We start from the raw sequence: 27,385 nt of genomic DNA, 5'->3' as shown, positions 1-27,385 counted from the left end.
TTTTAAAAGGGTTGCTAGTCTAGGATGCTGGCCCATGCAGGCATATCTTTGTCTGTTAGATAGCTGTCAGCAGTTTTCAGCATGCAGCAGGGCTGATTTGGAGCTTGACCATATGACTTGCTCAGTAAATTATTTCAAAATCACTTCTACCAAAGCTCAAGAAGAGCAGTAGTTTCAGGGAGCACTCCCAGTGAAGATAGATGTTACAGACTGAAGTCCTGGTTTCCTCTGTGGGGAGAATTTGTTAAGTCTGATACCAAAGAAAGAAGCTTCAGCTACTCAGGTGTTCATCAGTTTGCGTTTACTTTAGCATGTGGCACAAGGTAAAAGCTCTCAAGGAGAGCTATGAAGAATTCAAATTATCAGTGAAGTTTGTTGATCGGTTTTGTCCTATGTAAATCAGCTGCAGACCATTAAAAATGCACTTGATTTTTGAGCAACATAGAACAGCAGTTTGTGAACATAAAAGGCACATAAAGGCACTTGCTGAACACAGCAGACATGAGTATACTTAAGGTGTTGCTGAAGGTTGAAAGCATTGCATGAAACAGGGCTGCACAAGTAAGGCATTATCTCCCAGAAAAGGACTACTCCCTTGATGTGTAATAAGTGCTATAGTTGTGTTAGGATGAAACTATCCTCCTGTACTTTTTATTGTATCAGAATCAAAATGAGCGACATCCTGTGTTGTGGTATTGAATACTTCTAATAGTATTTTACAGCATCTCTGTTCAAGCAGTATTGATGCTTACAGTTTCAAACTTCATGTTTGTTATTGGTTTGGTATTTAGGAGAAAGCTGCTCCCTTTGGCTGATTTAATAGAGCTGAAATGATAAAGACAACATTGAGATCAGCCCTCACGGACTACTTTTACTTCAGAAGTGCCAAGTAACTTTGAAGCTAGGGTTTCCTAATCCTAAATTCTGTAGCTTTACTGCTCTTTTAACACTTTTTAAAAAAATGTGCAGAATACATATGTATGATTTCATGTACCAATCACTCGGGGTTTGGATACAGTAGCTCTAATGAGCTACTCAGTATTTCCTTCACAGGTCTTTGGCTGAAAGACAGCTTATGTCAGCCCTTACCTAAAAACATTCTCACCAGTTCTGAGTTGGTGGTGTGAAAGGAGATTGAGAGGTGTGTGTTTAAGGTGTCCTTCATGGTATGGACTCATTCCCATGTTTTGCAATAATTGTGTTAGATACTGAGACCAATAGATGTTTATCAGCTGTGGCTGATCTATTAGTCCAGGCAAATAGAAAAGTATGTTTTCTTATCCCCCATTTAGCAAGGGGTTGAGAGAGAATTTGTCTGTGTCTAAGAAAGTAGCACCAAATTTGGCAGGAATAACATGACGGAAGCTACTACCAAACTGTGTAAATTAATGTAATGGGTTTAATCTGCACTGAGGAAAGAAGGATTTCTTTGCTTTGCTGCTTTCAAGAACGCAAATTAGGCAAGCACCACCCTTGCCCAGGGGTAGGTGTTGAGCTCAGAAAATGTAGGAAGGCATGCTGGAATGGCTATATTCCTACTGTGGTGATTAGCAAGGCTCCTTTGTGATTGTGGGGCTGTACTCAGCTTGCGTAGATACTGGCCTGCCTTCCTTGCATGCCTGGTTTCACAGCCTTAGCAGCCTTGCTAAGAAGGTAAACAAGTCCTGCTCTTATGAAAATGTGTTCTTGCTGTGTGGCCTTCATACCGTACACATGTTCAATTAACTGCTGGTTTTTATTCCATCCGAGGTGAGCAAGAGGTACTGTAAGAGCATCAACCTTTGCTCTGAAGATCGAATACACTCCTGAATGACTAAGAAACAGACAAGAAGAAACCTTGTAAGTTAAGCAAAGGCAGAAGTGTTTTATGTGTTATCTTTTAGAAACGGACTTAGCTTTTGAAATAGACAGGATGGTTACAGATGAGAAACTCTGAACTGAAGCCACTTTTTAAACTAATGAGGCAGTTAAGCGCCGTCACTTGCATGAAGGGGAACAACTTGAAAAATGGTAGTGCTCAGTATAGCATCGAGTAAAAAATATGTCTGTTTTTGTGTCACAAGGAGCCAAAGAAAATGCCTTCCTGAGCAAATAGTCTGGAGAGCTGATACTTCGAAATATAAGAGAAAACTTATTTTGGTTTTGTGTCTCTGAGTTGGTAAAGCTGAGGAATGTAATAGCCTAAGAGGAAGCCCAGCCTGTGGTTTCAGTTGTATACAGCATGTTATCATACACAATGTTCTTCTTGTTCCTTGAATGATACAGAATTCTAAACTGGGTAACAAAAGCATGGGAAGCACTTAATCCTTTTTACCTGGAAGGAGGTGTATCTTTATCTCATTTTTGCTGGTTTTGGAATTCAAAAATTAAAAAAATTCCAGGGTTTTTTTGAGCCCTGAAAAAGAATTTGGTTAATGGAATTGGAAAGAGCTGCTTCTCTTCAGAGAAGAGAGACTTTTAATGAGTCCTGAGTACCAGGAACTCTGGAAAACAATCTAGAAACTTTGTTTGCATACTGGATCTCAACACTATTTTGCACATTAATGATAGGGTGGATAGCAATTCCTTTTCAGCAGCTATTTTAAGGCTTTATTCAGCCATAATTTCTTAGTTTTAAAATTGCCTCACAGGCTCTCTGTAGCCTCTGCTCCAAGCATTTAGTACTAAGTGATGGCCCCAGACACACTTAATGTCCTGCAGCGTGGGTGAGGGTTATGTTCTTACGACTGGCTAATTAGCTAGGCTCTAGGAAATTAAATACCGCCATCCTCACTGTAGTTGTGGGCAGAGACAATCACTGTCATGCACTATATGCAGAGGATGTGACTGAAGAAGACATCCAATGGGGTTTTCTGTGACATCAGTTAAACTTTTTGAGGTTGTGAACTCTGTGCTGTACTGACCTTCCTATGAGGTATACCTGACTAAAGGGTTTCTTCATTATTTTCTCTTCCTTTATATCCAGTCATGAGAAGTTAAGCATAGCCATGCTGTTGAGATTTTTTAAAAGGGGCTTGGGCAGCTCTGCTAGTTCGGAAGGGCTTGAATTCAGTAACACTTTTATCATGAAAAGGAACTCTTTTTTTAAAATGGGTTGTATCACAAGGCCTTCCCTTCCGTGCAAGAATTCTGTGGCTGCCAACTGCAAATCTACATGAAGTGTGAATCAAGTTTCAAGACCAAAACCCTCAAAATGCGATTGGCTTAAGTGCATGAGATTTTTTTTTCCCCAAATGTAATGAATTATAGGTGCTTTGTTTCTTTACATCCAAGCCTGCTTCACAAATCCCATGGCAACCACGAGAGAGATATTTACTCTCTTATTCTATGTGGTACATGGGGTTTACTTGTGATTTCTTGGTTCTTGTATCAGAGCCATGGAAAAACAACCTCCAGAGTGCCCAGACTTGGTGAGGTAGAAGCATGTTAGACACTCCTCCTCACTTTTGGTTTTCTTAAGGATCTGCCTTCATGGAAAATGGATGTGACCCGTGCTACATAGCCCTGTCCTGCTATGTAGCACGTAAGATCAAAAGAGGTTTGAAATTGTTCCAGCCTACATGCTCTGATGTAGACCAAAGGCACAACAGTCAGTTCTGTTTGCTGCCTGGCAGACAACAGGGAGGTGAGAAGGAAAAAGTCAGCACAGAGAAAAGCACACCAAGGAGAAGTGTTCCAGGTGGCTATGGAGAACAGAACTGCAGAGCCACTGTGAGGTGCTGCCTTTAGCACTGGCTTTTTCAAGACTTTGTGCTGTCTCCCTGTACTGGTTTCTCTCTTAATGGGCTCCTCATTGGCCAGTTTTACTCACGAGACCATGAAGAGGCCAAGTGAGCTTCAAAGGATGTTTGTGAGGTTGAACAGGAGCGGAGTTCCTTGCAGCCACTGGCTGCAATTCACCCTGTGACATTTCTCTGTGCCTAAATGCCTTTCATCCAGCATAAGACTGTACTCTCCAACAAAATAAATGATGCATGTAAACTATGGAGACATGGTGAAAGTGAATTTTTCTGTTTAAAAGTATAATCACAAATAAATGTTATCATTGCTATTTCTTTTAGTCAGTGTGAATAATACCTCTTGAAATAGTTTTCATGCTGTTGAGGAAATACATAGATGTTTTTTATTGCTTTTATCAATCTGCCTCATTCATTTCTTAATGCAAGGCCCTTCCAGAGGGTTGGCAATAGCCTTTCTTTTACAACAAAAAGTTTGATTTAGGAGTGTTGCTACCCATTATTGCTACATTGGTGGAGAAATGATAGTTTATGAACTAATCTATACCATCCTCCCAAATCATAGATTTAGATAATGGAAAATTCAGTTTAATGCTCTAATAAACCATGGTCTGATATGTACTGTGCCAATTAGTCTAGAAGGTAGATGTGTGTGAAATTTGATATTTTCAGCAACATTTGATACTTCATTTTGAAGTAAATGTAAGAGCCTGGGTAAATGAAAGTATTGCATTTTTTTGTTATAAAATAAATGAGAAATAACAGATTAGTAAAGAAGTATCTTTTCTGTGTTAAATGTTTGAGCACTTCCTTGTATCCCTGTAAAAGTCAGCCTCCCTGGCATAAGAAGGAGTAGATTTAAATCTACCGGAGGATTGCATTGACAATAAGATAGTACTTGTGTGGTGGTTTAAAACCAGCTGGAAATTAAATTCCAAATAAGCTGCTCCCCTCCCCCTGCCCCCTCTGGTCAGAGAGAGACAAAGGCAGACACTATGGGTCGAGATAAAAACAATAGGATGAAAAAACCCGAGAGTAACAGCAACAGTATTAACAAAAGTATACAGAAGAGAGGGTGATTTAAACAGAGGCAGAGTCCAGAGTGCTGGTCATTGGCAGTTTCTCTGAGGAAGAAACAGAACAAAATGGTACATGTTCACCTTTTTTTCCCCCCCCAAATGATTTGAGTGGTATAGAATAGCAACCTGGTCACTCCCACTTGGCTCCAAGCTCCACCCACTTCTAGATACCTGCAAGCAAAACTGGGACAACTTGGAAGAAGGGTGCTTAAATGTGTTGGGTTTAAAGTCTGAGATTTGGTTGAAAACATGCAGAAGTGGAACAAATGTTCTTGTAAGAATGGTGTGCAGTGCCATAAAAGGGGAGCTATGTGAAACAGGAAAATGCTTTGCTGTAAGAAGCAAGTTTACTTCACTGGGAGGGTTACATTTGTGGAGTTTGTCCAGACAGGAGTGTTGTGTGTACTGTGGCTTTTTAAAAATACCTCAGTACTAATGTAAAGAAGACAGGTATGAAGGCTTAGTGATGTGAAGAGAGAGGTCTTAGTGATGTGAACAGTCGTGTTTGCCTGCCAGCAAGAGGATGTCTTTCCTGGGTTTGCCTTTGTACTGTAAGGGTCAGGTCTAGCAGATCTGTGTGAAGGACCGAGGTCATGTTAATAGGCTGTTGTACTTCCTTAGTTTTTTGGTCTGTAGGTGGGAGGGAGAAATGACCAGTGTCTAGCAGCTCCTGGAAATGAGAAAAGAGAGCCATATAGAGAGGGTTTTGAGGAGACATGTCTGAACAACCTTTGCCCAAATAAGTTTGGGGCAGTGGGTGGAGCTCACTCTGCTCAACACTCTGGTGCTGTAAGACCAGTAAACAACTCTTGACGCATCAGGCATGCCTGACCTGCTGTGCTTTGTTGTCCTGGATAAATGCCCCTTTCTGTCCATATGGTGTCTGTTTCTGCACAGAGCTGCACCACCCACTGTCTGGAAACCATTCTTCTAAAATAAATTAAAATACAGCCCAAGACTAGGGAGAATGCTGATAGAGTGCAGAAACAGTTGTTCCTATTAAGCATAGCATCTGTGTTTCTCATATTCAGCTCCTGCATGTAAGAGATCTTTCTGTTGATAACATGGTTGACACTTTTGGGTCTAGGACACCTTCTGAGAAAAGCACTGTGAGTAGTAGAAAACAGCTTCTGCCTTTTCCTAGACAGGGACCTGGACCCTTGAGCAGTGCTAGATTGAGAGACATTTCTCCTCTTGCAGTTCCCTGCTGTCCGAAATCCATTCTGCTCTGTGCGCATGAATCCTGTTCTTCGAGAGGTTTCTTGGCTATCCCTAGCCTGGCAGAAGCAGCTGTGGAGATGTGTGATAGTGGCTAACTCAATGAATACAACCTCTGCCAAGAGCAGAATTACATCCTCGGAGCCAATGACCATCTCTCCTCAATCCTTCTGACGCTTCCACCTCAGTTTTGTAGGCTGCCTGCTCCCCGTGCCAGTTGCTGGATCTAGTGCTGCATACCAAGGACTGATGAGTCACATCTTGACCTTCTTCTGGGAATTTAGCCTTGGTCCTAAGGAGTTAAACTGTCATTTGGGTGGAGTAGTGGAAAGTATGCTCATTAACCATGTTCTATTTAAAATACAAAGCAAATGTAGTGATGGCAAGAGGTGTCAGATGACAGGGACTGAGAATTACTTTTTCTATTCAGAGCCTGAACAGATGCAGGCTGGCTTTCCTTCCCCAGCTGCTGGGGTCTTCCATCACTCTTGGAGGAGTTGGTTGTGCAGAGTATTTCTTTCCTTAGATGAACACAAAATATAAGAGAAAGCAGCCTTTAGTGAGGAGCATTCCCCAAAATCAGAGCCCTGAGTGATGCTTGTTTTACTAGTATGGAGGCAGTAGGTTGAAAAAGTTCAACCTTTAAATGGTTTTGAGGCAAAATAAGAGTTTTCTCTGTTCTCCTACAGAAGAGGCACCAAAGCTGTTTATGCATTTCCAAACTGTGCTTTCAGATTGGGTATCGTTTCAGTGGGATTTATTGATGAAATTAAAGCTGATTTTAAGACAGTTTTGTGTGTTTCTCAAAAAAGCCCCAAAACCCCCTTATCATTAGGTTTCCAAATCATCTTGTTTCTTCATTTTCAAAATGGTTAAATAAAAACCTGTGTTGAAGCTGTCACTAGGTGAAAGAGGCTTGTAGTATATAAAGTATTTGCTATTCTTTATAAATGACTGAGTTATTTAAGATCTTATAAGAATGTGAACATTTTTTCAGGTATTTGTCTCAATTTAGGGTGCAAATTTTTAAAAATTACTAAAACCTTTGGATAGCATAAAAATCCATTCCCTGCACAGCTCTATGAAATACTCTGAGGCTTGACCTCAGCCTAGTAATGTCTCATAATCTGTCATTTTGTCTTAAACAAAAATGTGAATGTGAGTTTTTAAAAACTAACCAGCTTAAAAATCTGTCTGCTACAGTGATGAGATTTGTTAGTTGTCCAGGCTTGAGTCCCAAATATTTTAGAAATTAATAAAAGGTGATGGAAAATTCAACCTTTCCTTTAGGCTGTGTCCAGCCTTGGACTAGGCAAGTTCTGTGACCACACATCAGTGCAGCGTTGACAAGGCAGTGTGAAAAAGAGGCTGACAGCATATACATATGTATATGTATGTATATATGTATATGTGTATATATATATATATATATATATATATATATATAAAAATGTAATGTTGGTTTGGTTTTCAGTTTTTTGCTTTCCCAACAACTGAGATCCACAGTTTCTTGGAAAGAGAAACTGCCTGGAGCATGGTTGTATAGGCAGGATGTTGAGGAGCAGTAGGGTGTGTAGCAGTGCTTTGAGTCTGCTTGTGTAGCCTGCACTTCTTTTTAATTGCCCTTTTAGGATGAAGGTTAATAACTCCTTTTTTCTTCTTTCTTCTACCCAGGGTTCTTTGCATTTTGAGTGTAGCAACTGCAACCCTTTGTAAACTATCTGCTGGCATAAGCCTCTGGGCAGGGTATAGTTCACAGGTTCATTTGGCCCTGTGTACCAGCATGGTGAGGATTTAAATGGGAGATTTTTTGGGAAGCCTCAGAAAAAAGGCAGCTGTTGTATGAATGGCTGTGGTTTATTCTGGTGCCAGCCACCGCTCTGCACCTGTTGGCACTTGAATTATGGTCACTTTGTGCATAGCAACTCAATAAGGCAAGGTAGAATTTTAATAGAACAGGCTGATACCCAGATGGGGATTAAGGCAGTTTCGTGAACACTTAAGGAAGAGAGAGGAGCTACATTTAAGGGCAGGAATGTAACAATACTTCCCTGAGTGATGACTGTTCCCACTGTTGCTGCAGAAGGGGTAGTTGGCCCCTTCTTGCCTGGGGCTGGGTCTATTCCCAGTTACAGAGCATTTCAGGGTGGCTGTAACTTCTGATTGCTCTTTCTAGTTGTCCATAAAGCTGTAAATAAAGACAGCAGGTAGGATTCTTTCCTAACAATGCTGTTTAGCTGCTACTGCAGCAGTACAGAGGAGATTTTGCTGGGAAAAGTGGCTCTGCAAGGTGCCCTGCAGCAGGGCCACCCTGCCTGGTTTTGGGTCTTGCCACCTTTGGAGCTGTTCTGAGAACAGATACCAGGTCTTCTTCTCCCAAAAATGTTGTAAATGCTGATATTGGTGGTAGTGCCCTAATTAATTACTCCTCCTCCCAGACCCCAAACAAAGAATTTTTCATTCAGATCAAGTAGAGTGACCTACTGGAAATGTCTATATTTGTATTTCTTTTATAAAAATTTATTTTGTGGTATGCAATATACCACACAATGGAAAATGAATTAACTGCTGAATACTGCTTTGAGCGGGTTTGAACAGATGGGGAAAAAAAGACTTTATAGCCACAAAGTGACCACAAGGATATATGGATGCTTTATTTTTCCGAGAAATTACATATTTTCAATGCAAATAACATGGAAAGAGATGGCTGGGATGGATGGACCCTGGATGGTAAGAGTTTATTCCATGAGGTTTGCTTTGATAAAAGCTCAGGTTTTTTAAATGAAAGTGTAGTGGCCCAAAGGTGATACATGGATGTACTGGTAAGAAGTGGTGGGGTTGGAGTCATATCATCCAGTTCTATGCAGTTTCCATGTTGATGGTGACAGACTGAGGAAGAATTTCAGGCAAATCTTGAGTGCCCTCTGGTCTTTCTGAGTTTGGCTTGTTCTGGGAAGGAATGGGAGAGTTGTATTTGAAGTCGATGTTGGCTGAAGAAACACTTGCAAAATGACAAACTGAGCCCTTGATTTCTGTTTTGAGGTGTTTGTTTCCTACAGTTGGGAATTTTTATTTCCTTGGATAGAATAGCTGATGATTAACATAAGCCCACAATAGTTTGTTTGCATTTTAAAGACAGCTGCTACTTCGGGGTTTGTTTTTTTGTTTTTCTTTTTTTTCTTTCTCTGGGAAAAATAGTAGCATATAAAGGTTGGGGGTGGGGGGCAGGGGGTTGTTGTTTTTATTTTCCCCTATTTGCTAAATAATTGGATACTTTTGAAGCCTTCTTTTGGCTATTGATCATGACTGTGACAATATACTTCTTCAGATGATTATTTTGTTTGAAGACCTGTTCTCAGTAGCTCACATGAGTATTCAGGCCACTCTGTCTTAACAGAAATCTACAAATTATTAGAAGGTGTTGCTTTGATTTCAGTTAAAAAAAAAAAAAATCTCAATTGTGCTTGTAGGATAAATGTCTCAGGCTGTCAATTTGCGTTGTGTTTGAAAAACCTACTAAACAACGATGAGTTACAGGGCTGTGAACAACAGCCAGGAACCTTCACTCCTGCTATCTTTGCTTTTCTCATTTTATTATTTTCATATTGTTGGGGAAATGTTGGTGTCATGGTTTTGTAGCCTCTGTTGGCCATGTAGAAGCCTTTAAGCACAGCAAGCAGATGAAGTTAAGTGTGCAAATGAGAACAACATAGCATTTGGTACCTGGAGAATTCCTCTTAGACAGACAGGATGTGCTTTACAAATGCTGTGGAAAAATACAGATACGCTAGTTAGAAGGAGCAGCAAATGTTACCTTGGGAAATAACTAAAAATAACAGCTGTTCATGAGCTGATGGCATTAAAAATGTGTACCTGGTCAGATTTGATCTGATAGGGTTTTAAGTGTTTAATGTTGTACAAATCAAGCTCTCTTCTTGCTGAAGTGTGATAAGACAGTAGCTATTGGATACAATCACTGCAACTGCTCTACATAAAGTCAGAGTCTAGAGATTTGGTGTTGACCAAAACAGCCTCCTCTGCTGTGGCTGAATTGAGTCTTTTGCATGGTGTGACTGCAGGATACGCATATTGCCACGGTCGTTTTCACATGTAAGTCTTTTGACCTAACACAGCTGGAGCTTTGCATGATATGCCTGAGAGGCTAAAAGCCCACTGTAATGAAAGTGTAAGAGAGGAGAAATGTAGAATGGATGTTGAACTCTTGCACCTACCCTCGTAGTTGATGCAGCCATTTGAGTCTTCCTGACCTTTCATGAGTTCGTCTACTTCCTCTTCTGTCATCTTCTCACCTGAGAGTGGACAGAACTTGTTTCATTCTTCCACACAGAACTGAGGCTGAAACCTACAGCTTTTCCAAAGGCTTTCCTTATTTTCTGAGATAGTGAAAAAACACCTATATATGACATGAGCTTAATTAATTTCAACTTTCTTTAGAAGACAGAGACGTATATGCATAGAGATTCTAGTTATTCCCACAGACTAAAGAAACTATGCAGCAAATCCTCTACTTTTGTCCATTTGTGTTACATCATTGAGATGTACACACTTTTCTCTCTATTCATCAAATAACACTCACTCATAATATCTTGCCTGAATTTAGGTGTCATAAGCCTAGCCTTTTCCTTTGGTCTTTAGTAGAAACCCCAAAGCTCTGCTTGCTTTCTTTGTGGATTCACAGTTAGGAAGCCCAGAGTCTTGTCTGACTTGGTAGCCTCCTGCTTCTTCGAACTGTTTGGACTACCTTCCCACCCTCTCTCATGCCTTCAAGCAGCAGCAGTGTTTGAGGAGCTTGCAGAGAGGATGATCCCTTACCCAGGGTAGCCAGCACATGACGGAGCTCAGCACCCATGACTGTGCCGTTGCCCTCCTTGTCAAAGACACGCAGACCTTCAACGAAGTCTTCAAAGGTGCCCTGTTCCTTGTTGTTGGCAGCTGCTTGCAGCATGGGCAGGAACTCTTCAAAAGTAATCTTCTTGGCATTCATCTCTGGGAGAAAAACACCAGTTGCTACATGCTAGACATTTGTATGTGTATTCCTTAGACATATTTGCCTTCAAATGTGGGAGAGCCTCCCCTACCTCATTTTCACAGCTTTTTCTAGCCTTTACTCTAGTCTTTGCCTCAAAAGTTGACAGTTCCTTTGCAGAATCTGGATTCTCTTATCCTGTGAGTTAGTTTTCACATACATCTGATTTTTCACATCCTTGCTCCAGGATCTTTCTCACATAGCTTTGTATGCTTGTGTGCATGCTATATTTTTCTTTCAGAAATGTAATTTGCTCTATGAGTTAATCTGTGAAAGGATTTGGAGAGTGAGGGAACTGCAGAATACAGTCAAACAAAAATCTTGAGCCCCAGCAATGGGGAAAAGGTAACCAGAGTGGGATGTGGTGACTTAGACAAGCCCCTGAGGTTTCTCACATTACTGACCTCTTCAGAGTCTCTTTGATGTGGTGGCAGAGCTTACTAGCAAAAAAATAAACGAATTAAAACTAGGAAAGTACAGTGTGGTGGATTACCAATAGTAAATTTGGGCATGTTCACAATGGAGGTTTAAGACCTCCTGAGCTTAGTCCATCTAACCCCTTTCCTCTCGTGAACCAAAAGTTATTGCTCGTTTTGCTTTGTTTTGGGGTTTGTTTTTGTTTTTTTTTTGATCAAGGCTGTCAAATAAAATAACCTTTCTATTCTTTCTTCCTTCTTCCTGGATCTTTCCATTGCCAGCCTTCATCTGGGCAGCAGCAAAATATAATAGATGGAAATATGACAGATATTTTTCATTATGTAGTTGTTACAAAACCTATTTTGCTATGTAGCTTATATCGAATTTACTGTCAGTTATTGCTGGAACCACTTCAAGTCCTGGTATGATCTCACCTCCATGTTTGTCCTCAATGCTTCCTGCTTCTGCCAAAGCTTTCTAAGTTGTTGCTCAGAGCTGTCTTTACCAGGCCAGAGGATGTGAAAATAATTTAGCTTATTTTAATATGGTTCTGCATGACTGAAATCAGGGATCACCTGCTTCTAGGTCCTCATAAAAGGAGGGGACTACATTATTTATCCTTTCTTTTTATCTCTAAAAGGGAGGAAAAGGAAATAAAAAATGGCTGCAATAATAAATGGCCAATATATGCCTCAGTGTGCCCAGGATTGTAGGAGCTTTAGAAAGACCATTCCAGTCAGCTGAAATATACAGATGGGTTTCCAGTCCTGGGACATGTCTTGGCTTATGCAGAAATTCTTGCACTGGAAGGACCTGAAGAGCTGAGTATCAGTTGTTAGAAATGGACTCACAGCTCCCCAAGGAAAAGCTGGGGCACTAATGGACTGTGAGCAACAATGAGTGTGTGTTATGCCTACACTGAGTTGACACCAAAATGGTCCCTACAGAGAACTCCCTATGTCCTAAGGGGAAGGTTTTCCTCTATTCCCCATCAGCATCATTTTCTTCCAAAGAAATTAGTGCAATACCATGTATTGTTGCATAGTCCCCCTCACTCCCCATCAGAGTAAGAGCTCCCCTCTCTCCTGCTGTGACTATTGGTGTTGCCTCATTTCTGTTCCTCAGTCTCAAGAAGGGCCCAAAAGACTGTAGGGCACTTACCCTCTTTGCTTGGGTTTCCCAGGATTTTGTTGATTTCTGCATTTGTAGGGTTCTGCCCCAGTGCCCGGATGATATCGCCAACCTGGCTGAGGGTGATCTTGGCATCACCAGTCCTGTCAAAGAGGAGGAAGGCCTCCTTGAAGTCTGCAAGAGAAGATCGACATTGAGCCAGGCAGCTCCCTATTGACAAAAATGTGAGCCTGTTGTCTCCTGGCACTGTTCCACTGACTCCAGGGGAGTCAGCCAGGGGAATCTTTGGCCCACAGTCCCAAGAAAAACTCCTCCCCTCTGACATTTCTGTTTCACTATTTTTAAACTTTTATATCTACCTTTCATATCTTTCCTGGTTCTAATAGCCATCAATAGCTTTATGATTGACCCTGTAGCTATTTCAAGGACAGGGGAAGATAAGTTCTCTACCAACATTGTCATTCAAGAGCAGGTTTCTTCACATGATGTAGCAGCAGATGGTAAAAATGTTGTTATCCACTCCACCTTATCTCTCCAGAGAACTGGGACTGTCAAGTGCCTAGCAGTGCAAACCCTCTGCCTGCTTCAGCGGGTTCTGCCTGCAATCTCAGCATCTCAACTACACAGTGCTAATAGGAAACTAGAAGGTGGATTTCAAATGCTTTTACTGTTGTTTTCCCTTAGAATTGCCTTACAATGGGATTTCTAAACATGTTTGTTCCCTCTTTTTTTCTGTGCTTTGTAGTCTGTCCCTGCTTCTTACAGATGAATGCATATTCTGCTTTTCCAGTGGAAGTACTCGTGGTGCTTTTTCCTGTGCATTTCCAGTGTGTTCACTTTGAGACTTCACTTCCTTCAGTGCTGCCGAGTGATCAGTGTTCACTTATTTCCCCTTGTTGGACAAGACCTTTGGGTACAGGCATTTCTCCTACAAAAATCAGCACAGATAGTTGCCTTCATTGCATTGCCAGCCTTCATCTTCTGTTGTGAAGTTCCGTGTCAATCATATTACTATATTTTTTGGCTTTTTTAGAGTATTTGAATAAAAAACTGTGTCTTTAAAAAAAGAGGATGGGACAAAAGTCAACTGTGTGGCTAAAAAGCTATGTTTGAACTTCATATGCCACAAGCATCTTGGACTGTGCTGTTGATCTCTTCTGCACTGCAGTGTCTGATGATGCTGTGGTTTAGCTCCAAGTAAACCAAGTAAAGTGTCTTTTCCTTGGCCGTGATGCACATCCAGCAGCCAGACAGGCTTTGTGTTTCGCAGCCTGTGGAATGTTCATTCTGCTTTGGGGCAGGTTTAGGAGTAAGAAGCCACATTTCAGATCATGTCTTCATTCATCTTGTGCTGGGAACATGTGATGCAGAAGTATTTCTGTTTATGCTTTAGTCTTCCTTGTACCAGCCTGGTGGAGTTGTTGCTGGCACCCAGTAAAAGTGCTGATACAGAGTGTCAGCCTGCTTGGCTGTAATCTAATACATCTGAAACTAATCCTCTTACTGTCTGATGTGAGACACCTATAACCCTTTGCTGCTAACTCTCTTTCTTTACAGCTTTTATTGCAGGGTATGAAATTATGGCCTTTGAGACTTGTATAGAGCTTCCTGGTATCAGCTCCCCCAGCTGAGATCAGTGGAGCTGTAGTGATTTATACCATATGATCTAATCTTTCATCTGCTAAATCAATGACCTTTAGCTGCAGCGAGGTATAAAACAATGCCAGTGTGCTAATAGCAAAGCCATCAGGAGAGTTTCTGCATTTTGTAAACCCCATGAAGTTTTATGTTCACTGGGTTCTGAACACAGCTCCCCAGCTTGGAGAAAAGAACTGATTTATTTTTGTCTCTCAGGCATGCATTTCACTGCACTATATCTTTGCTGTGGGGTTTTTATTTTTAATTTTTTTTTTTTTAATAGCCAGTCCTAATTTATACCTCTGCTGGAGCAAGCATGTTTAAAATCTTTCTGAGGATGGTACTACCCAGCTGCTGGTGCATCAACCTGTGTGATGGAAATAGTTACTGAGGGTGAGCCATCTCTGCTCCTGGGAAATTCTCCCTCTCTCAAGTAGTTTCCATTTCTCTGCTGCTAGGTTCAGTCATTGTAATGTTACAGCAGCTGAATGATCTGAAGTACGTAGGGAAGCTGTAAGAAATATTTTGCTTCATTATACATGCCAGCAGCTTTGAATTGAGGACATTTTTCCATGAACCCTCCCAATCCTTTTGTAAAATTTTCAGAATTAAAAAGTAAGGAAGAGTCCAAATGACTTTTTTTTGTGACCAAGAGAGTTTGAGCTGCAAGAAGAGAATTGTTACTGGTCTCACTTGCTGCACTATACCTCTCCTTATTGCTTTGATGATGTAACTGAGAACAGGCTCATGTTCACAAAGTTTAGGACTCTATCAAGACCTGTTTCTAGCTATTCCACTCCCTCTGAATTTCTAGGAAATCCTTGTATCTTCTTTTCTAAACACTTTCTTCAGTCTAATATATGTGCTACTGATTTTTTGACATTTTTAGATGTTACTTAATATAGCCCAAATGCATCTCTTAGGCTATTTGAAACACTTAAAATTAGATTTTCAGAGCTTCAGTTAGAATTATCGTTCATGTCAGAATTTTTCTAGAAGCTTGAAATAAAAAGTTTGGAAGCTGCAAGTTGCTTGTGAAACAAAAAATACAGTGAGATGCTCAAGAATTGCAGCATATCCAGACCATTGTGTAAGCAGCAGTTTACACAGGTCACTTATTTGCTGGCTATTTCCATGCTTAAAGAATATTTTTACAGTAAAACAGCATTTGTTCCTTCCCTTCCACAATACCTCCTGGTAGAAGTTGACACATAGAACTCCTGCTTCTTCTGTTCACATGAGATTGCAAAGTTACTGCAGCTAAGTCAAATTTTCAACCCACTTCCTCCTTGTCTTGTCCTCCTTCTGCCTATTTCCCCCGGGATGGTCAAGTTTAAGACTTGTATTCAGCACCCTTGTGAAGAGCCAGAACAGGAGCACAACTGAAAAATATTCAGTAGGTAGAGACAGTGTATTTCCTCTTTGTACCATGGTATAAACTTCTCAGTTCAGATAGCATGTAAACAAACATCCAGATAAATTACACGTAGATCTATGGTCACCTTCTTCTTCAGCTTAAGTCATCAGCACTGCTCTGAAGTCAAGAGTGTGGTGATTCATACCAGATGAAGTCTTAGCTCATTGTTTCATAAAAGTTAATTTCTGAGCCTGTAGCTCTTTTCTGAATCCACATACATGTAAAACACATCAGCTCTCTTGTAACTTACCATCCTGTTGCTCCTTGGAGAACTCGATCTGTTGGAAGGAAATTAATCACAAAAAATAGCTTAGGAAGGGGGGGCTGGGGGACAACCTGTGTGTTTTCTAAAGCATCCAGCTCAGTCCATGAGTCATCTTCCAAAAGAGCAAAAATTTGGCCTGTCAAATGTGCAGAAGTAATGCAGATAGCGAAAGAGCTGTTAAGGCTAGTGAATATTTAGCATTTGGTAGCCATTGTGTTCCCCCTCCTGCCCCCTGTTAAAGTTTAACTTTGATGTCACTTACCATTGATTTCATCAGCAGAGAAGGACTGCAGTTGGGGAGAAAAGAGAGAGAAAAAAGAAGTAGTACTGCTGAAAATGCACTGAGAGAAAGTAAATAGCACGAAGTACCTGTGTGCTTTCACGTCTGTCTCACCTAATGTAGTTAGGCCATAGCAACATAATCTAGCAACTTCCTGTGTAAAAACACATCAGCAAGTCTATTCTTAAAGTTTTCAATAAAATCTACATCCCAAGGAAAGCCAGAGCTATGGCAAGAAGCGACAAAAATTGAAAGTCTCTTAGCTAACAAAGAAGTCATTAATTACCATCAGGTCCATTTACTGTTCCAGCATAGATCCATTTTAGTTCTACAGTTTGAAGTAATATTTTTAAACAAGCAGGGTTCTTTTCATTAACACAGAAATTAAATCAATCCCTTTATGTCTCAAATTAGTTTTTGATGGTATGTTGTTTCATAAAGTACTAATCTATGATATTTGCTTATATAAAAATACAATTTGTCCTCACCACTTTAGCTGGTTGCATTTGATTAAAAAAAGGTTAGGAAATTGTAACCCTTCTGTTGGAAGCTGTGGAAGCTGCACCACTACTGTTGCCTAGTTCGGAACTGGAGGCTAGCTGGAAAACCTTGCATAGTCCTTTAAGTTTAGACAGGAAAACCAAGCAAACCTAAACTGTCTTCTGGACTGTCCTTCCCCCACCCCCCAAGACCTAACGTGGGCAAGAAGCCCAATTTACTTATGTAAAATACACTGGCTGGCTGCTAACCATTAGCTTTCCAGTGCACCCACCATGATTGAGTTGGAAATGCAGAGCAGCAGAAAGGCAGAAAGGATTAGCTGAGAGGTCTTGAGAGTGGTCCTGCTTTCCTTGCCTTTCTTCCCCTTATTTATCTGGTAGTGATGACGGCATTGCCTGGATTAGGTGTCAGAAGGAAGAGGTCCCTCCCCTTGGCGAGTTCTTTAGCTTTCTTAGGGCAAAGTGACAGGAGGCTCCATGTCTTGATAGACATCTTATGATGGCTATTTTTAGGAGGCTGTAGAGGGGCAGGGAGTGACAAGCAGTAAGTTTGATTCACGTCAGCACTTTCTGGGTCCATACCATCAGGAGGAGATATTCCTTGTCCAGATCTACAAAGACTTCCTTATAGGGAAGGATTCTATTTCTCTGATAAGCTGTAGAATCAGTGAGCAAGGAGCATTGAGGGTGAGGAGTGCCACATGTTTGCCCAGCTGGCTGGTTATACACATGGCTTGCAGGATGTATGAGATGCAGCTGAATGGTCCTCATATCTTTGCGGGGCTTTGCTCAACCCCTTACATGGATAATACAGTGCCCAACATTAGATGAGTAGTTCTGCTGCCTGTCTGCTCAGGGGGATCAAGTTGTTGACACTGAGCAGAAAAGTTATCTGTCAACAGAGGTGGTATCCTGCTGTGAAGCTCTTCCTCTGCACTGATCACGTTTTCCAAATTTTTAACATTTTAAAGGGAATAATTATCTGTGTATTTTGGAACAAATTATATTAAGTTAGTGGCTAATGTGTAGATGTACCCTGCAGGGCAGTGGAAAATCTATACTCATGGTAGCCTGTGATCTCTAGGATACTCTTCCTCTGAGGCTGGGGTTAGGCAGGGCACCAGGGTGCTGGGTTTAGAGCTCACAGGTGTGTGCAGAAGTGGTGCTGCTCAGGTGTTTGTGAGGTTGAGGCAAAGGAGAAACTGTGATAGAAGCTAAGGACCCCAAAAGTCTTTGTGAACTGGAAGGATGACTGTTTATGGTGGGGAAAGGGGTACTTATTTTTTGGGTTTTAGGGTGGTCATGGTGAGCCAACAGATAGGGAGCAGGAGGTAGAGGCTGCAGCTTTTTTACTAGAAAAGACCTAGGCCCGCCATGTAGCATCCCCCAAGACCAGGTCAAATATCTGAACGGATGTTATGACATGTAAAAGGATTAGCAAAATTTGCTCCAAGCTTCTTCCTTTCCCTGTTGCCTCAACCAGATCAAGAGTGTCATGAAGCCAGGGTGGGAATAGTTGTGTGACAACAACAGACTCTCAGTTCTGAACTCAAATCCCCCCTTTTAACTTCTATTGCTTGCCTCTATTAAGCAATCACTGCTCTTGGTTTTCTAATGATGAGATGTGATTAGTGAGAAAAACTTTCTCCTGTAGCTTACTTCGTTACCCTGAAGAGAAGCATAACCTTTGTGATCGTGTCTTTTCATTATATTGAGGACTCTGAATGAAAGGATCAAATTCAAGCTGACTTAATTTTACTGGTGTTTCTAAACTGAACAGTCAAATTAAATGTATTTGAGATACTAACCTCCTACCTCCTATTTAAAAAAAATAAAGATGCAACTGCAAAGATTTTTCTGAGCTTGCCATTTTAGCTGGGAAAAGCTCTATTCAAACAAATTATTTGCATTTTTTTAGAAATACCTGGAAATATACTGAGTATGAAAAAAAGCTTCACTGATAATCCTTTGCTTTTGGTTGGTTGGTTTGTTGTTGGGTTTTGGTGTTTCTTTTGCTATTTGTAATCTATTAGCCTGTGGGAACAGAGATGTGTTCCTGATGGTGTAGCCACAATCAGGTGCAGTTGCATAGAAAAGGGACTGGTGTTTTTGCCCTGGGTTTGCTGACATAGCACAGTGCAGAGCTCCTGATTTACACCAGCTGGGGCTGGAAATTGGGCAAGTGAGAAAGGTCATCGAAATCTTGGCCATCACTCTCCATGAATTAATAGAGGAGCTTTTGAAGACTTCGGCAGAGCTGAAATGGTGTCTGGGTCAATGTAGAATGCTGCTTTTTGTGGAATTTTCCTTCTGCCCTCAGCGTCTTGCTCTGCAGTGCTGGCAACTGGGAAGTGTTCCCCTGAAAACAGAGCTGAATTTTTTGTTTGTTTGTTTTTTGTTTTAGGGAAAACTTAGACTCATTTTCTTGAACAGATAAGTTTTATGTTTGGCTACAACAAAGCTCATCCCAAAAGATGCCAAGCAAAAAATAATTGGAGTGCATTTGTCTTGGGCATAGAAAACAGGTACCTGGATTACTCATCTGGATTAAATGGGCTATCAAATATCTATCAATTGAGAGGGGTCTACACATAAGATAATTATCTTTTGACCATATAAGACTTTGTCTCAGATTTCAAATGAGAAAAAACAAGTGCACCATATCAGCCCTTCATTTTAGTACTGATCCTTGAATAAAATCTCACTAGACAGAGTTTTACTGGGGAGGAATACTCTAGCATGGACATGTTGCATTCACTTAAGTTAAGAACAGCCCTGCTCTAAGACAATAGGTCTGTTGGGGGGTTAAGGCTTTCAGTAAGGGCCTCTACAAAATGGCCTAGATGAAAAATATGTCAAATACTCCTTGAAAGAAATTAAAGGTGAGATTTCTGATTCTACAAGGAACTTTCAGAAAATTCAAAAGGGACAAAGAAATATTTTGCAGTGATCTGGTCTTTGTTCTGATCCTGGCAATGTTCTCTGCATTGTCAGAGGACACTGTGAGTCTTGAGGCTTTAGGGATGATTTTGATATTTCAGGGAGTCCAGTTTAACAAAAATTGAATGCCCGACCCCTAGCAAAAAGAATGAAAGGTTGAAGCGACTGAAACACATGGGAAAGACCAGAACGCCTTGGATTTTTCTAACTTCATATAGCCCTTATTTATGGGCAGAGTTATTATCCAGAAGGCTATCTGTGCTGAAGAAAAAGGTGGTGTGTTTTGAGTTTGGTGGTTTTTTTTGTTTTGTTCCTTGCATTATCTGTGTCCACCTTCTAGTAATTCTGTTGCTAGAGGCATTTTGACCAGGTCCCAGTATTGGGTGGGGTGGATGGGGTTGTATGTAAGTCTTTATCACCAGCTAAACAGAGACCCAATCCACACAAATCCTTATTTCCAAATTATTAACAAAGTTCCTGATTTCCCAAAAATCACTGGTTTATGTGCCTTAGGGCCCCAAGCTTTGCAGTATGATGCTGTGCTCACCTCTTTAGGCTTGTGGGTACTGGGAGTAAGTACAGCTGTGCTGAGGGGAAGCTGCCTTGTGCTCACTGTAACTCAGGAAAGGTCTGGACAGGATGAAAAGCCCTGGGAAAGGGTGATGCTGGGAGTTACAGCATTAAGCTGCTCCATCTGCTTTTTACCTTTTGGATGAATGACAAGGAGTCACCTGAGGAGTTTATTAAAGAGTCATCAGATATTTCAAGGCACTGTCTTTAAAAGAGGTTAAACCAAATCAGATATCTTGGAAAATCAGAGAGGAGAAAATTTGAGTCTCCTACAATACTCTTGTATATTTAGCCTTCTATGAGGACTAGAGGAATTTTTTTCTTTTTTTTTTTTTTTTAATGAAGTTAAGCTAGGATTGTGCCTACAGTATGATACCTGCTCACCGTTAATGTCTGCTCCTTGATCAATACAGCTGCACATCTTTTCTAGTAGACATCACTGAGTGCAGGATTATACAGCTTCCAAACCCCTCTGAGAAGCAGGTTGCCCTTTTCCCATCCCTTGCCTCAGTTATGTAACTTGTGCAATCAATGCCATAGGTTTTAGAGAGGCTGCTTCTCATTTAAGTGAGAATTAACAGCCTGATGGATTTAGATTCCTGCCATGTGAGGCAGAGAAACACTAGCAGAAGAGCTCTTGAGAAACTGAGGTCTGTTTTGAGAACAGAGCTGCCTAGAAATACAATTGTAGAAAGAATAAAAACAACCACCATTAATACGGGAGAGAAAATTGCATGTGTGATACTATGAGGTTTGAAAGAATAGTTAAAAAATATCTCTGAGATTAAATGACTTGACTGCAGATTAATTTGACTTTTTTCCTAAGCATTTTGTGTAACTTTCCAGTTTACAGATTTTTAAAACTTGTAACTTCACAGTTGCTTTGCAGCTGTGCAAAAACTTTTGGATGAGCCTTGACGTTTAATTAATGTGCCCTTCTGAAATATCTGGGTGTGATATGCACTCTAGCTGCACTGTTGATCATATCCTTTTAAACACATTTCATTAGCTTCGGGGGGAAAGTGCCTTCAGCAGTACTCATTTGTAAACATGTTCCTTTTCTAATTGCTTTTGTGCTTGAATGTGTATAATCAAGGGGATACACAAGATACGAGGCTCTGGAGCCCTGCTTTTGCAGGGACTTCTTGTTTTAACATGCCTCCCAGCGGCACTGATAGAGCGTTAACGTAATTTAAACCCTTGCTACTTGACATTTAAGTGCTCTGTGGTAAACCAGTCAGTTGAAAGTGCTTCTTGGCAGTGGGTATAAGATGTAATAAAGCCTTAGTGAAACAAGGGCAAATTTCCAGGTTGCTTGTTTCATATCTCCTTACACACAACTTCTTTCTCTGCTTGTCATTGGCTAAATTTGTCACCTTCTTGCTTTATGTAAGATTAACTCAAATATCTTGTTACTATGTTTTACAATGTCTCTGTGCTCTGAGGGGGCTTAAAACAGTATTTTAGAAATATTGTGGGGTTGTTTGATGGGAGTAAAGCTCTGCCACGTAACTCCTGTTAACACTTGGAGTTATCCTGTGCACTCTTAAAATGTTATATTTTGTGTAATTTGCTTTAAATTCCACTGTTTCTACCAAGGTTTGCCATTCACCAGAGCCTCTAAAGGCTATAGGTATTCTTTTTTAAATGCTGCTAAAGCTGTGAATTACTAAGGATGGATCTTGTTTAAAGAAAAAAATCATTATTTTTCAAAAAAATTTTCTGGATAGCAACATTAAGGAAAAATTTCTACTAATATGTGTGGCTAGTCTCTACTTTTGAGGGACTCCTTGCTTAGCAGCAGTTTAGGAAGAAAAGGAGGCAAAGTTCTTCTGAAAACTTTGTAAACAAAACTAAGCTGTGGTTTTTTGTGTGTTGTTTCCAACAGTGTCCCAAGAGGATGTCTTGGTGTGCAGCAGTCTGTTGTCCAAGTTGCCTATCCTGGGACACTTTTATGCCACGCCTTGCTTTGTCCTGTGTTTGTCAGCAACATGGGTTGTGACATGTCAGTGGCGAGGTTCAGAGAGGTGAGGGCTGTGGCTGTTCCAGGCTGGATCCTGGGTGGTGTTGTGTCATGGGTCAAAGCAGTAGCAGGAAGCTGGTCTGGATGGCATCAGAGAGGCACTTCTACATTTCTTAAGACTGAATTTATACTGACGCTTGTCCCCTTCCTACCTGTACGGACACTTGGGACTGGTGACCTTGTCCAACAGATCACCAGTCCTAGGGAATCCTTCTGGAGTCACAGCTGGAGCTAGATCAGGCATAATTTGAAGACCTGATCCAAAAGTTTCAAGTAAAAACCTGCTGTTTCCTAAAAAAGCCCATAGCGCTTCTGAGCAAAGCTACTGTTGACATTCCTGCTCTCACTCCACAGCTTCATGGGGAGTTTGTCTGCAGCACAACAGCTCTCCGAGTGCTTCAGCTGACATTTGCAGTGCTGCTTGCCCTCCAGCCCAGGAGTTTTCTGTCAGTGCATTTTAGTGAGTTTATCTCTCTCTGGTTATATCCAAAACAATGTCTGTTCAGAGATGACCTACTCAAGTAGGGAATGTAACAAGAAATAACGACACTTGGAGAAATACTTTTTACTGCCTTTAGAGCTCTTCAGTGAAAAGCAATCACAGGCTTGCTTCCATGCAACAGGCATCATCATCATGCATCACACAGTTACACAAGATTTTAGCAAGCCTTTACTAGTTGGTAGCTTTTAATTATTTTTCTCCTAAACATTTGGGTGGCTTATCTGCAGTTGGGCATGGCATAATTGATGTCCTGGGATTTCAGTCTTAAAAACACTGGCATAGGAAGCCTTGTGTACCCCTGAACCTCACTTCCACTGTGGACACTTGTATAATCTTTGTCTCTACTCAAGCAAGGATAGTCAGCTGTATCCTTGAAGCAAAGGACCTAACGTGACACCAGATCAGGGCGCTACACATTCAGATCACCATCTGCAGAGCAGAAGCCTGTGAAGCACTGCACTCAGCATCTTCAGCATTTGCATCCTAGTTGATTTTATGAGCCTGGGCTCTGTGCAAGGGCTGGTTACATGTGGTGGGAAGGACTTAGATTTCCACTAGGAAACCAACATACTTTTCTTATTGGTAATAGGGACTAAGTTATACAGATTTGTGCAATGGGAAGTTTATCCATTTCCCACATATTTTCTTGTTGGTAATAGGGACTAAGTTATACAGATTTGTGCAATGGGAAGTTTATCCATTTCCCACTGCCTCAGTTGCAAAACCAAGCGTGGGACATCTGCATCATTCATGTTTCATTCCAGTTGTTGCAGACATAGACCCACAGTGGTGTTTTTCATCAGTTAAACATTCCTTCTCACTCAGGCTTGTATGGGAGAAGAAGGTTGATAAAACAGATAAGCTGTCTTTTTAGGGGTGTACTGGGCCACAGTTTTAACTGCAGAATTCTTGGGGGTCTCTTAAGAAAATTATCTCTATGGTCATTTTGATTTTAGTCATGGTTGGTTCCCATTGGTAGCTCTCAGCTGCATCCATTGCCCTGTTCTCTTCTCATTCATTATTTAATCTTTAACTTTTGTGCTCATGCAAATCCAAGACATGTTAGTAATAAAGAAAATTGGAAATATGCATTTGGTCTGGAAAGGCTTGTGCAAAGCTTGAGTTTTTATGCTGTTCCCTGAGTAGAGGGAAATAGGCCTTCAAATTTCCATTTAAAACCAAGTTCTTTGTCTCTGCCTTGACTCTCTTCCTATGGTTGTTATGCTGTGACCCAAAGTGAGCCGTAAAAGGGCTGAGTTTAGAGATTTGAGTCTACCAGTTGGGTTCCTGTCACTCAGTTTTATAGTCATTAGATGTTGCTCAAAAATACAACATCTTATATAAGATGCTGTTGACACTACCAAATCACCAAATATTTGCTCTAATTGGCTTAATTTCAAGAGATGGATAAAGAACAGAAAAGAATGAATGGCCTGTTGCAACTTAATCACAGCTTCTGATGGTGATAGATAAACCCAGCTTGAGTCCTCCTAAGAAAGGAGAAAAAAAAGTGCCAAAGTTGCAAAACGTGTATCCCAAAAAGTTCAGAAAACCAGATTACCTGAAGATAGGCCAAGAAGGGCATCTGAGTGGGGAGGTACCACCAAGAGAATCACTACCCGTGTTTGTAAACCACCATGTTTGTTTTGGAGACTATTATGACTTCTGATGCCAACTGAGAATGAAATGCACAGCCAAATGTAAGCTGTAGGCTCTGGTTAGGCAACTCTACCCTTACCCAGCCCAGCTGTAACAAGGGGCTTGGATGGGTCTTTATAAAAGCTAACAAATCCTCTCTGTGTTTACCTGCTGTGTGGCTCTCCAAATCATCCTGGCACTGTAGCCTGACATTCCCAGCCACCTCTCCTGAGTAGCAAGCTCTGGCATGGCTGCTAATTCCCTGAGGAGTGAAGCATAGCCCAATTGATCCCCTTGTTTAAAGTGATGTGGGTCTTGTCTCCATGTCTGGTAAATCATTGCAAAGAGCCCCAGGTCAGGATTGTTCATTGAGTCCCAGTCAAAAGCTTAGTTTTAAGTACTCCCTGGCTCCAAAGTTTTGCTGGAAATGGTGCTGTACCTTTTATTATGCTGAGACTTTGGTGGCTGAATGGAAGGACTGAGAAATAATTGAGGGACTTGGCTAAGACTCCAAAAACTTTGATTCCTGACTCTGCCACATATCCTAGGCAAATTACTTATAACATGAAACTGTTTCCCTTCACTGCCTGAACTCTCAAAATGTGAAAAGGGGTAACAACCCATGGGGGCTGGTTGGGACTCAGAAGAAAATATTTTGCCTTATATCTTTCAAAAGAAAGTCTCCCTAAATTCCATGTTCTTCTACCAGTCTGAATATGACAAAACCTGGAGAGTTTTCTCTGTTCTACCAGTGTATATTTCTTGCTGCTATTTCATTTGGGTAAAGGAGTGAACTGCAAAGATGCCTCAGGGTGCAATCTGACATTTTTTAGCTGGTAATATATTATTATTTATATGAAGATAGATTAGCTAGGTTCAATGGAGTTCAAAATTCTATTTTCTCCTGGTTAACTGGACATAGAAAGCTATCAAAACCTATTAAGTTATTTAGCAGGAAATCTAGCTTGGTTCCCTATCATCTAGTGCAATGTGAGGCCTAATCTAATTTTCAGACAGTATGCTCAAAACTAGTGGGTTTTTCATGTACTCTTCAAAATTCTAAGTATTTCAAAATGTCTTTTTTTCCCCCTCTTTTCAATGGCTTCAGCTTCAGTCTTATGAGAAGATACATACTCTTTTAGAAAAATACTGACTACTGATTGGTAAAATTAAAGTGAACTTGGAGAAGTTTCACTAAATGGCTTAACATCTTGATACTATATATATTAAGGTATCTGAAATACAATTCATCATGTATAGGTCCTATTAGTAGTTTTTGTTCTTCTTTTACCCATAATAGGCATGATTCTTTATGTAGAATTCAGCAAATTGGTCCTGGGACCAATCAGCTTGTCAGGTAGGTGCAGAATAACTATTTATAGTGCTACTCAGAGAAACTAGTCTGTCTCTTCATCTCTTAACTGCTTAGCCTCCCTCTCCTCTTTCCTAAGTAAAGAATCTCCCGAAATGGAGGAGTTTTCTTTGAAGGGTCAGGGCAACAGTGAATGATATTGGTTGACATGCAAAATCTAAAGACATTATGAGAACAAATGACAGTGCAGTCCGAGGGAAACCTCCAAAAGACTCTTTCTCTTTGTTGCTTTCCATTTGCAGCAAATTACAAATTGTGATCAAACATGTAAGGGTGAGAAGAAACCACTTGAAATGTTTCCATCCGTGGCTTTCTTGCTCATGGTCTCACCAGTGTTTGTTGTACAGTGCAAATGAAAAAAAAATAGGCAAAACTGCCAAATCTCTCTGTTTTAAACTGTTTTGTTTTGTTTCTTTTAAACATAAGTCATATTGATCTCAAAGCACATGACCAAAGCATCATCAGGTGGTTCAAAAATTTGGAAAATAATTTTAAACTATAAAAGATTGGTTTTAGTACAGCACTATGGGAAAACATTGTATTTCAAGTTTCTGTAACCCCTTTCCTGTCCACATGTACCTACTTTAGGTGTTTTTTTTTCATTTTTTTTGTTTTGTTTTGTTTGTTGTTGTTGTTTTTGTGTCATTTTTTTTTTAAATTTATCTTTACCAAACAAGTGAGACTGGTACCAGTTGGGTAAAAAGTCTGAGGTCCACACTCCAACATACTTTTGACATCCCCAGGCTCCACTCCTGTGTTAAATCATGCACCATGCCTTACACCCTAAAGCTACTAAAACAGTTAAAATCTCAGGCAGGTCAGCAAATCTATCAGCTGAGGTTACTCATTCATTTCCTTGCAGTCTCCAAACCAGAACCAAACACACACAACACTTCACTGCAACTCTTACCCAGGACTCTACTGCCTTTCCCCTGTGGGCCTATGATCAGCACACACTCATTTACCTTGATGCTCTTGAGGTCGATGGCGGGTTCTTTGGGCTTGGCTGGCGCAGGTGCTGGTGCTGGCGCAGGCGCTGGTGCTGCAGCAGCTGCTGGTTTCTTTACGTCCTTCTTTGGTGCCATTTTGTGTTGCTTAAACTGGAAAGTAAAAGTGCCCCCCCCCAAAAAGTTTAAAACAAACAAACAAACAAACAAACAAAAATCGCTTAACAAGTGATTCCTGGGAGAGGAGCAATGGTCAGAATGAGCCACAGCCTGTGCCCTGGAGGAGGATCCGATGTGCTAAACTCTGTAAGGGCATATATATATTTCACTTAGTGCCTCATACAGCCCTGACACATGCAGCTGGATTGGACAGCCTGATAATCAAGGGGGATGTCATTCTAGCTAGAGCTATAAATGGAATATAAGAGTTCAGGGCTTTATGAGATCAAGGGACTTTTTTCCCCTTTAAAACCCAATCCACCTCGCCTGTCTTTTTTAAGCATGCAAAGGAGAGGGAAATATAACAAGCCCAGTTTCATATCTGCTGTTGATCTGAAATTTGGGCATGGATTGAATGGTCCTTTTTCTCATCAGAATTTTAGTTCTGCTTAAGTAATAAATCTTCTTTCTTTCCTTCCCTCCTGGCCCCTTTCCCCCCATGCCT

At 40.8% G+C, this 27,385-nt stretch overlaps 1 protein-coding gene across 2 annotated transcripts; it reads right to left on the bottom strand.

The window, feature by feature from the left end:
* Positions 1–8,659: 8,659 nt before the first annotated feature.
* On the bottom strand, positions 8,660–26,998 carry MYL1 (myosin light chain 1). 2 transcript variants are annotated; one of them, XM_069021459.1, is made up of 7 exons: positions 26,740–26,998; positions 15,935–15,962; positions 12,660–12,803; positions 10,868–11,041; positions 10,267–10,344; positions 9,758–9,800; positions 8,660–8,983 (listed from the first exon to the last, which is right to left on the bottom strand). In XM_069021459.1, the coding sequence occupies exons 1-6, from the start codon at positions 26,857–26,859 to the stop codon at positions 9,772–9,774; spliced, it is 573 nt and encodes a 190-aa protein (XP_068877560.1). In that variant the 5' UTR covers positions 26,860–26,998; the 3' UTR covers positions 8,660–8,983; positions 9,758–9,771. The 2 variants fall into 2 exon arrangements, with proteins under 2 accessions (XP_068877560.1, XP_068877561.1); XM_069021460.1 differs by lacking the exons at positions 15,935–15,962; positions 26,740–26,998 and adding exons at positions 16,212–16,236; positions 17,002–17,070.
* Positions 26,999–27,385: the final 387 nt, after the last annotated feature.

The sequence above is a fragment of the Aphelocoma coerulescens genome, chromosome 7 (assembly GCF_041296385.1).
Source record: "Aphelocoma coerulescens isolate FSJ_1873_10779 chromosome 7, UR_Acoe_1.0, whole genome shotgun sequence".
Taxonomy (NCBI): Eukaryota; Metazoa; Chordata; class Aves; order Passeriformes; family Corvidae; genus Aphelocoma; species Aphelocoma coerulescens.
Note: the sequence above shows the minus strand (reverse complement) of the source record. Positions and strands in the feature narration are given on the sequence as shown.